The 13,061-nt window shown below is 30.5% G+C and overlaps 2 protein-coding genes across 3 annotated transcripts; one reads left to right on the top strand and one right to left on the bottom strand.

The window, feature by feature from the left end:
- The first annotated feature begins 122 nt into the window (after positions 1 to 122).
- LOC116842455 (integrin alpha-PS1) lies at positions 123 to 9,978 on the top strand. Of its 2 annotated transcripts, XM_032811701.1 has the most exons (18): positions 123 to 537; positions 760 to 887; positions 1,441 to 1,491; positions 2,410 to 2,513; positions 2,661 to 2,788; positions 3,028 to 3,236; positions 3,520 to 3,724; positions 4,078 to 4,227; positions 4,295 to 4,436; positions 4,530 to 4,798; positions 4,930 to 5,158; positions 5,272 to 5,503; positions 5,746 to 6,142; positions 6,371 to 6,600; positions 6,898 to 7,127; positions 7,339 to 7,433; positions 7,637 to 7,766; positions 7,860 to 9,978. In XM_032811701.1, the coding sequence occupies exons 1-18, from the start codon at positions 365 to 367 to the stop codon at positions 8,091 to 8,093; spliced, it is 3,336 nt and encodes a 1,111-aa protein (XP_032667592.1). In that variant the 5' UTR covers positions 123 to 364; the 3' UTR covers positions 8,094 to 9,978. The 2 variants fall into 2 exon arrangements, with proteins under 2 accessions (XP_032667592.1, XP_032667593.1); XM_032811702.1 differs by lacking the exon at positions 1,441 to 1,491.
- LOC116842456 (post-GPI attachment to proteins factor 3) lies at positions 9,183 to 13,061 on the bottom strand. The gene is made up of 8 exons (XM_032811703.1): positions 12,795 to 13,061; positions 11,949 to 12,091; positions 11,550 to 11,702; positions 11,176 to 11,300; positions 10,905 to 11,038; positions 10,628 to 10,832; positions 10,312 to 10,438; positions 9,183 to 9,763 (listed from the first exon to the last, which is right to left on the bottom strand). The coding sequence occupies exons 1-7, from the start codon at positions 12,931 to 12,933 to the stop codon at positions 10,363 to 10,365; spliced, it is 975 nt and encodes a 324-aa protein (XP_032667594.1). The 5' UTR covers positions 12,934 to 13,061; the 3' UTR covers positions 9,183 to 9,763; positions 10,312 to 10,362.

The following is a 13,061-nucleotide window of genomic DNA, read 5'->3' as shown; positions in this document are numbered from 1 at the left end:
TACCGCGTCCTATGTGCAGGAGTCAATAAGATCCTTGCTTTTTTGTCATAATTTTCGAGAGACACCATATTGGTATAATTCACTTCAGGAACCATCAGGGTGCGCTGGAGGCGATTGATACAATTGTTTCGTCTCTAAAATGTCTGCCATGAATCACTTCAAGCCTCGTGAAAGTACGCCCGATGCGTGGGTGGGTTATGTGTTTTCAAAAATGTAAAAAGAGTGTGTAGGCTATTGTACAATAGTAGTAGCCGATGGTGATGAAAAAGAGACGAATTACATGATAGTGCGGTAGTTTTGCGCAGAGAATCAGCAAACAACTCGAATAGTCGCGAAAACGCCGGCGAAAGATATAAAAGTAGTGATGATGGTGAATACGCTATGGTTGTGGGCAGCTCTGACTGTGTGTACCACTCACGCTTTTAATCTGGAGCCACGAATACCTGTTATCAAAAGAGGACTGAAGGGCTCCTATTTCGGTTACTCGGTGGCCGAACATCAGGAAGTCGAGTCCTCACTATCGAAATCTACAAGCTGGTAGATATTCAGTAGTAGATTTAAAAATACAAAAACTTTAACAAAGTTTGTGGTACCTGTTGAATGCTAATATTTCATACTTTACGTTTAGTTAAGACAAATTATAACGGTTTTGTAATTATTTCTATCTTTATGGAAAATTGGCATTTAAAAAAATTAATTCAAGTTATCTTGAATTAATTCAGTTATCTTGATGTTCTAAGAAATTAATTTTTTTTGCAGGATGCTGGTAGGTGCACCACTAGACCAGAATCGACAACCAGGGACAAATAGATCAGGAGCATTATGGCAATGTCCACTGACTACTTATACAAGAGATTGTACTCAAGTCATTACCGATGGAAGATTTAGTATGTTTTTTTATATATTATTTATACACATATTTACTGTTTCTTTAATTGTATCACTGTGATAACTTGAAATGTAATATTATCAGACTATAATAATTTATTTTTTATACCATTATATTTTTATAAAATTTTATTTTTAATATTTTAATGTTAAACTATGAAGTTGTTGTATACTTTTGTTTTTTTTATGATATTGTAGTTTTAAAAGTTCTACTTTTTGTATATTAATACAGCATATGGGATAAATTACAGTGTATTATGTCCATACACAATTTAGGAATTCTTAAATTGCAGTCTCTTAAATATTTCTCAAATAATATTACATAATTTATTAACAAAAATCATATGGTATGTAAAGATATGTCATAAGAAGTTATTGTAATATCATACATCTATATCATATAATTTTGGTAAAATTAATTTTCTTGTACTATACTATTTAAAAATATTTAAAGTATCCAAATTTATAGTGATTGATCTTATATTTAATTTAACAATTTTGTGCTATGTATAATAAGATACTTTTTTGTTGAATCATGTTATGGTAAAGCAGAGGACAATATTCTAGTATACAGACCATACGAATACGAATTGTATGATTCAAGTAAGTGTGCAAACTTTTCAGCAGATTCCTTGCAGAATGAATTGAATGAAGAGTTTCACAGAGTTGATGCAGTTTGCCATCTATATTGCATATATTTTTTCTTGAATTAGAATATCCAAGAGCAAAAATATGAAAGCATGCAAAATAACATTTTTATCCTTTAAGATTTATTGCACAATCAATTTGTGTGAAAGCTTGTTTGAAATAACATAAGATAGAACAGTTATTTTGTAACAATCTACTGGTAATTCAAATAATATTAACAATAATATTATATAATTGTTCATAGCAATTTTATGTAACAGATATAGGCTAACATTTTTTACTAACATTGTTGCTCACTATTTGTTTCTTCTCATATAATGCATTTTTTATTTGCATTCATATTGCATGTTTATTGCAAAATGTAATTAACACAGTAATATTTTGCTTTCATGTGACCAAAATTATAAACAATTATTTAATTAATCAAGAAAATTATAAAATTGTTCATATTTATCTTTTTTAAAACTATACTAACGCAATGTACAAATTTCTTACTGCAAGAAAATATACATTTCCTGTGATTTATTTACTACTTATACCTATCTTATTTCAATATTGTTAACTATTTTTATACATTTTATTTATTGTTATATTTTTATATTATATCATCCATGTAAGTTTTATTTGCTCTTATTTTCAGTATTTTCAATAACAGTTTTGTTATTATGTATTGTATAACTAATAAAACGATCTGTACAACATCTAAAGATGAACTTAAGATGATTTTTTATATAAAAACTGACTATGATTACTAGCTTAGTGTGCATTATTGGCACACTAATGCATTGAATCGTAATTTGTCAATAATAATATATATGATATATATTGAATTTATCTTGAAGATATGATTATTAATGCTTTATTTTTTTCCAGGTATAGAATCAGATGATTTAGTACCACCAGGTAAAGACGAAATAAAGGATAATCAATGGCTAGGAGTTACTGTACGCAGTCAGGGAGTGGGAGGCAAAGTAATGGTGAGTCAAGACTGATAAAAACGATGTTATTATATTTTGGAAGAGAAGAAGAGTATTATAAATTCATATTACTTTGCTTCTATATATATCTTCCTTTATTAGAAAATTCTTTCATTAGAGATTCATTAACTTACTGTTTATTCCCAGGTATGTGCACACCGGCATATTGTCAAAACACTTGATTCTCGATGGGGTCAGGGCCAATGTTATATACTAACTCAAGATTTAAAGTACAACGATTTGAAAAAGCCATGTTCCGGGAAGCCTACGAACAAGTAATACTATCAATTCATACTTGATTTTTGAATACACCTCTTTTTCTAACACATCTTTTTTAACACACACTAAATATCATAAAATGCACAAACAAATTTTATATACATCTCAAAGCAGGCAATTACTATGATCCTTTTTATTTTAAATTTTGTTTTACGTCGCTCAATTAATTTTATCACGATACTTAATGTGTTAAGTTTTAACTATTGGTATAAATGTTCTCTTTCGATATTTTCAGAGCACACGAACAGTTCGGCTATTGTCAAGCCGGTACTAGCGGTTTATTAACTGTAGATGATCGCGTGTTGATTGGTACACCGGGTCCACATACTTGGAGAGGCACTGTGTATCTGTTCACTGTGTCCGACGAATTTCTGACACGGGACAATACTGTTTATAGCGCGCCGATGCAAGATTTGTCGCCCGTAAATAAATATAGCTATCTCGGTATGTATAATGCGTGCATGATAGTTTTTGAACTACAATCTCTAAACGGGGAAACTATTATTTAACGCTTCAATACAAAAAGTCGCTCAGTAAATGTTTTTCGCATTAATAATTATTAATAATTTTATTTGTAACAATTATTAATTCTTCAGAATTAGATAATTTCGTCTTCTATTTTATTTATCAAACACAAAAGATCTTTTGCACAAATCTTATCTTGATATCTTTTCTTGTGGGGATACTTTTTTTAAATTTATAAGTTTCGAAATTTAATGTGTTACAGGAATGTCTGTAGCAGTTGGAAACTTCTTTGGTAATGGTTCGGCTTATGCCGCGGGTGCGCCACGTTCTAATGGCACGGGGCAGGTAGTTTTATTTACCAAACAGGATCATATATCGGATATGGAGGTTACGCTCATTCTTGACGGCGAACAGTTTGCCTCGAGCTATGGGTACGAAATTACGTCGGCAGACGTAAACGGAGACAAGTAAGGCGATATTGCGCTTCATATATTTTATATGTTGCTATACACAGAAAAATACATACTGAATTCAAGCAAATGTTACTTGTTTCAAGTATTTTATAAGTTTATATATCCATAAATCTATCATAAATTCATCATAAGCAGCAAAATTATTTAAAATGCATTCTGGATTCTAATAAATTTAACATTCAGTCAAGAATTAAAAAAAAAAAATTCAGTTTGCTTAATATATAGAGTCAAACCAACTTTTTCTGTGCGTTCGTATGTTTTATTATTATTTGTTATTTTAGAGTAATCAATCTGTAGATCTTACAAATGTGCATTTTATTAATGCACTTTATCATTTGTTCTTTCAGAATATCTGATTTAATTGTGGCGGCGCCGTTTTATTTCAACAAAGTGGAAGGCGGTGCTGTTTATGTCTATACTGCACTGGATATATGTAAAACAATGAGGGATGACGAGAGATGTCTGCCCGTCAAGCTTGTCGGTCGTGAGGAATCGAGGTTCGTTATATTCTTATGTTACGTTACTTATATCGGTTTTAAATATATAATAGTAAATTAACGATAGGTTTGGATTTGCGCTTACCAATTTGGGCGATTTGAATAAAGATGGATATGAAGATGTGGCGATCGGCGCTCCGTACGAAGGAAAAGGAGCAGTTTACATCTATCTCGGCTCCAAGAATGGCATAATTAAAACGCCATCGCAGGTAGTAGTCTTTCTTAGTTAATATCTTTTTATCTTTTTGATTTTTATTCGTAGTAATTGTGTATATGTATTAATTATATGAATTGTTTTGTAGGTAATACATGCTGAAGACATGCCCTCGCCACTGAAAACTTTTGGTTACTCTCTAAGCGGAGGTATTGACATGGATCACAATGGTTACTCAGATCTCTTGATCGGAGCATATGAGGATGATGCGATCGTGCTTCTCCGTTCTAAGAAGATAATCGATATTTCTACGTATGTGCGTTACGAAAAGAAGGACGGAACATATCAAGATAAAATAGAGCCCATCGATCCCAATAAAATTGGATGCTTGATCGATCCTGATTCGAATCATACATGGTCAGTAATACTAATTGATTTATTATTGGATGTAGAAATCTGTAGCAATAGGTATCGACTATCAATTTATTACTAAACAGTAGTAATTATTAATTACTTGCAATTAATGAGATATGTGTACAATATTATAGTTTCTCGTTTGAGGCTTGTTGCAAAACGGAATCGCTAGTGAAAGAGGAGTCTATGCAAAACTTAAAATTGAATTATTATATCGAAGCAGAGACTTATGCTGGAGCTAAGAAATTTTCGAGGGTCTGGTTCGGTACAGATAGTAATGCTCGGCATCATTACGTTAATCGAACGGTCACTTTAGATACCACTAAACTTACACATTGTCAAAGGGAAATTGTTTATTTGAAGGTATGAAAATGTTATTGATTTTTTTACTACCAATTATATACTGGACATATTGTCTTTAACTTTACTTGTATCTTCGTAAGATATGTCTAATTATTATCGTGGATGTCTAATAGGAGAACACGCGTGATATACAATCACCTATTAAATTCCGCTTGAATTATTCTTTAATACAAGAAGAGCCGGTCATGCCTCCCGAGGGTGCTCCTCTACCCGACATAAAAAATTATCCGATACTGAATCAGCAAGAAGCCGCTCGTGTGTTCGAAGCAGTTTTTCAGAAAGACTGTGGTAACGACGACATCTGCGAAAGTGATTTGCAAGTGAAAGCTGAACTGAATTTAGCAGGTAAAGTGGTTTTTTTTTTAATAACAGAATTTACACACATTTTAATCTTTTCTTCTTCCTTTAATCCTTAATTTCATAATTTATATTTTCATAATTTTCAAACTTTTAATTAATGGTTTGTTTTTCAATATTCAACAAAATCGCCGTGTTGGAAAGGTTTGAAAAAGCTTTTTGTTACTAAAAGACACTAGAAATACATATGATTATTTTAATAATTCGAATTATTTTTTATGGGGTATCAGCTTCCTCAGTAAAACCGGACTTCTACGAGCTACTCTTAGGCGAAAGAGAGGAAATAGTGGTGGAAGTGAACGTGGCGAACATCGGTGAATCTGCGTACGAGGCTCAGCTATTCATCGTCCATTCGCAGAACTTGAACTACATAGCCAGCAAGAGCAATGACTCCGTGATCTGTAATTTACACAATGCTACCCTAGTGTCGTGTTCCATTGGCAATCCCTTTCAGAAGAATAAAACTGCGGACATACAAGTGAGATTTGATCCGAAGGGTCTCGAAGACAACGAGTCTCAGCTGGGTTTCACGATTTTCGCTAATTCTACGTCGAAGGAAGTCAAGGACAAAAAACCCACTGTGTTGCAAGCAACTGTGTTAAAGCGTGCTGAACTCTCGATTAAAGGGTAACGATTATAACGTCATTTGTGTATATGTGTGTATTGTGTATATTTGTGAATGTTTATTTTACAATAATTATACATTTTTCTACAAGAAGTTCATAATTTTCGGTGATAAAATAATATACATAGTTAATGTGTGGATAATAGTTTTTTTTATGTTAATTATATATTTTCTACAAGAAACTGTTACTCAAAGGGTTAAACAATATCGAATTAATTAATGATTTTTAGGAGTGCAAAAACTCAGTGGGCATTTTACGGTGGTCCTGTAGTTGGTGAATCTGCGATAAAGCACTTGAACGAGGTTGGACCGAAGGTGTCGCATATTTATGAGGTTTTTAATGAAGGACCGTGGAAAGTTAGTACTCTGGAAGTGCGGATTTCATGGCCTTACGAAGTGGCAAATGACAAAGCGCATGGAAAATGGCTGCTGTACATGGAAGAGTTACCAACTATTCAAGGTATTGTGAAAAGTTAGATAGATAGTGCAGGTGTAACATAAATTTAAGAAATTTTTGTACTAAATCAATATAAACTACGCATACACACACGCGCGTGCGCATATTGAGAAATTTATTACTTATTAAAATATACGTCAATACTGAAGTATTGGTGTTAAGCTAGTTTATAATTTAATAACTTTGAAATTAAAACTTTAAAATTAATTATGTAAAAAATCCAACACAACCTCTCCAATTTTAATATATTATCCAATAATATATTTAATATATCCAATAATATGTTGTCAAATAATGTAGCTTTAGGCGATGGTGAATGTACTCTGCCACCGGGACATGTAGTTAATCCATTGAAGCTGCAGGATAGTGACAACTTTGATGATATCGATAATATTTTGCAATCTTCGACTTTATCACCAATTTTGTACAATCATACTAATCACATAAGAACAACGCGAGATACAGAGAAAGTAGTCAATACGCGAACGATTATCGACAAGGATGGACATCGACATCGTGTAGTTGCAATGGTAGGTCTTAAAAAGTTTAATTTCTAATTAAAAGAGGTGTACTCTAGTGTTTCCTAGATCACGGTATTTCCTAGATCGAAAGAGGAATTCGGAGTAAACTTCTAGTGAAATGCAATCAAGTTTAGTGTATACTCGTGAATTTTAGCCAATTTAACAGACAAGCATCATTTTATTGAAATCAAGCGATATAATGAACAATGTTACGTTACAGAATTGTAAAGCCGGCACAGCAAAGTGTTTCGACATCACGTGTTACATATACAATTTGCAGAGGAAGCAAGAAGCTATCATCACTGTTAAAGCAAGGTTGTAAATGAAGATGTCTGTAAAATTTAAAATTTTTACCGATTAAGTTATATGATTAAAACATTTATTTATTTCAATGCAAAAAATTATGCGTAATGTTAATTCTATTATATCAACATTGTGTGTAATGTTAATTTTATTGTATATATCTTGATATCGAACTTCAATATTTTTGACGTTTTTAAAAAAATGACTAATTTCAGACTGTGGAATTCTACTTTGGTCGAAGATTACCCGAAAGTGGATATGGTCAAAATAGGTTCCAATGCTAGGATAGTGATACCTCCAAACGTTATAATACAGCAAGAAAACTTGAAGGACGATCACGCTATTGTAAGTATAATTTTACATAAATTGGTAAATATTTGATCTATTATAAGGATACTAAATATACGATAGAAATTTATTAATGATTTTATCATACAGGCCGAGACAATCGCTTATCCGGATTTGTTGGATCAGCAAGAAGCCGAGCCAGTGCCAGTGTGGGTAATCATTGTTGCTGTAGTAGCGGGTTTATTGTTGTTCATATTGCTTACCTTAGTATTGAGGAAACTCGGCTTCTTCAAAAGGCGACGTCCAGATCCGACTTTGTCTGGGAATCTCGAGAAGCATAATCGCGACGATAATCCCGAAAGCGAGGCGTTATTCAAGCACTGAGAAACGTGAACAATCGAAACGTCTCGAATATTTGCAACGAATTAATCATAATTACTTAATTGAAGGTACTTATGATAAAGAGAGATGCACATTTTCGTGTGTATATCTCATTTCCGATTTTATACTGCCTGAGTTTTTAAAGTGCATATTTTGCACGCGTGAGCAGCTAAATAGCACGTGAGAGTGAATAACATAGATTGTGATATTGTTGTACTAAATACGTTTTATGCGCACGCGACAAATTTTTCTCGAAGGTATTCAGCATTTCGTTGTATACTGGGCATGAATGTTTTAACATTCACATCTTATCTGAAGTTTTCCGTTTCCTAAAAGCCATCAGCTTTTTATTTTTATCTCCAGTCATTAATTATTTAAAAATTGTAGTACCTGAATATTTTTTTCCAAAATTCGTTGTTAAAGTCAAATGATGAAATGTCAGGATAGAAAGAAGACCCTGCAAGACCAGTAGCTAGATACGATACGTAAAATCGAAGTATGTTCAGTTAGTGAATGTTAAGTCATTTATGTCGCTTAATATAATGAAACAGTGATTTTTTATCAAATAGAAAAATAATTGTTATTTGTTTATGGATATTTCACTCGTGCCATTTTCGTATACATGTTGAAAAGCATTTACATAACGAAAATTAATCATTCTTGCAGTATAGATATCGTTCTGCACCTGCATTATTTTCACAAATTGAGGACACGAATCAATTTTATAACAGTCAACATGTCTGTTTCTGCAAAAGTTTCTCATTTATATTATTTTTTAGAAAATAATATAAAATTATTTTCAAATTTTCAGAAAGATAAGATCTTTCTATATTTCAATAAAAAAATATGTAAATTTAATTATTAAAATTGCGGCATGAAACGTAATGAATCAGATAATTAAATGTGTTAGTCACAAGACACAAAGTTGGTTAAAAATATATTTAAATATTTCTCTAATTTGGAAGATTAATTATTTAGACGTTTTGTCTTTGATTTCTCACACACTTTATGTGAGATGCTTCCAATTTAAATATCTTTTTATAAGTTTGATGGATAATAAATGAGAGACAGCTATTTTTTGTCATCACGTAATATAGAGAAAATCATTTTACTTATATTTACATATTTACATTATTTTTGATTTACAATTGTATATTCAGTGACTATATATAAGGTTTATACACTGTATTATATAATCAACATTTGACAAAATATTAAACTTTATAACGTTTCGTCGCGATAGGGACATGTCTGGAAAAATGTCCAGTGACCCTTAAGTAATAAGGGCGACAATATTGAATATTAAATATTTAGGAAAATAGAAAACAAATTTTTTTGCTCTGTTAAATTGATAAATAGGTACTTAAACATTCGCACAAGCTATTGTCGCCTACATTTAATCATGAGATATGAGATATCTTCAGTCATAGCATAAATATTTATGAAATTAAAGTAAAGGACTGATTTTTTTCATATAATCTGCATTTCGACGCGTTATACATATGCGAAAAGTTGAAAAGGAGACAGATTTGCACATAAATAACATATTTATAACAAGTCCGCTATATACATATAAAAGTGCAAATCTGTACAAATTTATATTCTGTACAGATCTTACAAATCTGTAAAGATGATAATGTTGCTATCTTCCTGCCAATGTTTATTATGCTGTCCTAGAAAAAAAATTTATATGTGAATATTTAATTGAATATTTAAAAAATTTTATTGCAATATTTTTATTATATTTTTCAAAGAATTTTTTTAGTAATGTTATATATATATATATATATATATACACGGTAAAGTCTATATTTATGTAGCAAATAGAATTAACATATCTTAATACATTTTATTATTAATTATGAAATAAAATTTTATTCTGATATCAGTTACATATGACTCGTAATTTTTATGTTAAATATACTAAAAGAATGTATATTGCAAGGATTCTGGATATATATAAAATAATTAAAAAATTTTAATTTCTAACTTCTTTTTAGATATGTGAAAAATATAAAATTTGTAATATCTTATAATATCTATTATAAAGATAAATCTTTTTTATAAAATGCAAAATATTATTTTTATATTAAGTGTAAGATGTATTTGGCACAAAATTAATATATTCAATAATTAGACATACACCTATAGTACTACACCCAAAAATACCTTTACCTACACCTAAATCTCTATTATTTCAAATTGATATTTTCTATCTTACCCTGATTATTTTGGAAGAAACATGGGCTTTTGTTATAACATGTAAAATTTTTTACTGCCTGTGATTGATATCTAGAAGTGATTTATAGTAATATGTTTGCAGATAGGAACAGTCTGAGATCATAAATCTATAAACAAATATGCGAAAATTAATTACGGCTAGATTTATATATACTTGAAGAAAACAGTTGCAGTTATTATAATTAACTTATATATTTGTGTATGCATATAGTTATGCGCGCACACACACACACACACACACACACACCCACACACTCATTTATATAAATATTATATTATTTTATATGTTCAATTACCTATATAACAACGGAATTAAAGGAACTGTACTAGCATGCCATAAAGAATGAGCATCAAGTATCCAAAAAATGGGTGGAAAGTCTGCCAATTCGAGCAGAGTGACAAAAACGGTCCATATATTGAACCAAGCGATTAAGTACGCATAAAATAACTTCTTACGATTAACGTACCACCATAGCATTGTTATCGTAAAAGTTGCTAAGCCTGGAAACGTATGTTTTACTCTCACAGCATAATGAATTTTCACAGAAATACCAATAGTGCTATAGAACTCACCTATTAGAATATTCAGTATCATATTATAATGGTAATTAATACTGCCCGACCATAAATGTGATAAATGTGTGCATAAGATGCTCACATATCCACAAGTTATTACAATAAATGCTTTATTATTTTTGTATGTTATCCTAAAAACGATCAAAATATTTGTTTTAAAATAATGTTAATGGATATTATCTTAGAAATGAATTGAAATACTCGCAATTCTATATTTTTTATGTATATTAATTATATTAGAAAGATGTATGAAATTAGAGTATGTTACCTCAAGAGCATGCAGTATAAGAATGTAAGTACCATACTAAATGCACAAGAATAGTCCATTGCTTCTGTAAATGGTCTGTCTCGTGAATGGAATATGGCAGACCAAAACCATCCATTTAAACATATCTATGATAAACATGATCAAAAATGCTCCATTGTTTCATAAATATATAAAAGTTTAAAAGTTATAAATCACTATATGAAGAAAGGGAGAAAGACTAATATGATTAAAATTATATATGTGTGGCAAGTACTATTGTAAAAATCATTGGATACATTTCTCTGAGAATATTATACTAATTATATATCTTATAACTAGTATAACTTTACTAGGTTTACTTTATCTAGAGTAGTATATACTTTTTACATACTCACAATACTGAAATATGTCCAAATATAAAACATAGGACTACTACTGTCTGCCTGTTTTTTAAATTTTTGAAACATCTTCCAATGGGCATAAAAATTTAATATAGAGAATAAAACAGATGCTGGTTCCTGACACCCGAACATGCGGATGAATGGCCACTGCAAGAATGAAAATAACAATAGGGATACAAAAACTACTTTCTCATTATAATTTAATATATTGAGTGAGTCAAGAGGTTCCATTGTGAAAAACAGTTAATATTTCAAGATATTTGAAAAGATTGTCATTTGCTAAAATGAGTAATATTATTTATTGAAATACAATCATAATTTTTTGACTCACACAATAGTTATTATCTTTATAAAATTGAATAGAGATTTTTAAATCTTTCTGTTTTTGCTTACTTTTCCATGAAATTGGGGTACTTTTAATCCATGAGATATAAAGAAGTCAACTGTTTTCCATGTGCAAGTATAACTACAATCTTCCTTGCAGTACCAGTTTAGCAGAATTAATGACAAAGGAGGCTGTTTCTTAAAATTTATTTCTGAAATATACATTGTCATTGATTAAAAATTGTTTTACAACTATTATATATAATGATATTGTAATAATAATTAGAATGAACAGTTCATATGTTTCTGCTGTTTATCTATGTCTATGTTTATGTTTATCTAAATATTTATAGAAAGTGTTGTCTCTTTAATTATACTATATATTTAATATTATATATAATAGTAACAGAGTCTAGACTGATTATATTTGATGTATTCAGGTAAACGAGTTAACCAATAGTAGAACTATGTAAAAAAATAGATGAAGAGAGAGGAATGGAAAATTTCTTGTCTATACAATCACGTGCAACGATTTGTCATGCAACGAGTCGTCACACGTGATTGTATAGACAGAAAACTTCTTTCTATTTCTTTGCTATTATTTTAACGTAGTCCCACCACAGATAACTAGACTGATATTTAACTTATATTTATATCAATTGTTAAAATATTGGAATACAAAACTTATAAAAATAAGAATAACACTCACACAAATACAGTAGTTACTAAATAAGAAATCTAGCATTTTTCCTATTTTTGCAAATATTATATACTTCTAAATTACTATCGATTGTTAAAAAGAAATTATGAAATTATCAGTTTTGGTTTTACATCGTTTTGACGAAGGTTATACATTGTTTCTACATCGTTTTAACAAATAGAACAACCAAATAAGCATACTTTAGCAGTCATTACCATTTTTGCAGTTGTTATTGCGACACTGTGCTAGACATTGATTATATATCTGCGACATGTCACCTATCGAACCAACCGTATTTCTGACAAAACAAGATTGAATGACTAACAGCAAAAAAACCCATACCGGCTTTGGCATATTATTAATGTCCCGAAAATTACAACCGAACTGCCTGTGATCAAGATGAATTTTGAAAAAAAAGTCTATATTCTAAGTAGAGAGAAGAACTTTAAAGGGATTACGCCGGCATTTTGCTTGATACTGAC

The sequence above is a fragment of the Odontomachus brunneus genome, unplaced genomic scaffold (assembly GCF_010583005.1).
Source record: "Odontomachus brunneus isolate Ranch 3 - 2012 unplaced genomic scaffold, Obru_v1 Obru_scaffold_025, whole genome shotgun sequence".
NCBI classification, from domain to species: Eukaryota; Metazoa; Arthropoda; class Insecta; order Hymenoptera; family Formicidae; genus Odontomachus; species Odontomachus brunneus.
This window is presented reverse-complemented; position numbering and strand designations above follow the sequence as displayed.

What these genes read in the sequence shown, in the direction of transcription:
- LOC116842455 (XM_032811701.1), top strand. Translation starts at nt 365, where the DNA reads ATGATGGTGAATACGCTATGGTTGTGGGCAGCTCTGACTGTGTGTACC. An exon ending in TCCGGGAAGCCTACGAACAA is followed by an intron (nt 2,789 to 3,027) that starts GTAATACTATCA and finishes CGATATTTTCAG; the next exon opens with AGCACACGAACAGTTCGGCT. An exon ending in TGAAGGACGATCACGCTATT is followed by an intron (nt 7,767 to 7,859) that starts GTAAGTATAATT and finishes TTTATCATACAG; the next exon opens with GCCGAGACAATCGCTTATCC.
- LOC116842456 (XM_032811703.1), bottom strand. Translation starts at nt 12,933, where the DNA reads ATGCCAAAGCCGGTATGGGTTTTTTTGCTGTTAGTCATTCAATCTTGT. An exon ending in CAATAACAACTGCAAAAATG is followed by an intron (nt 12,092 to 12,794) that starts GTAATGACTGCT and finishes TGTATATTTCAG; the next exon opens with AAATAAATTTTAAGAAACAG. An exon ending in TACCCCAATTTCATGGAAAA is followed by an intron (nt 11,703 to 11,948) that starts GTAAGCAAAAAC and finishes TCATTCTTGCAG; the next exon opens with TGGCCATTCATCCGCATGTT.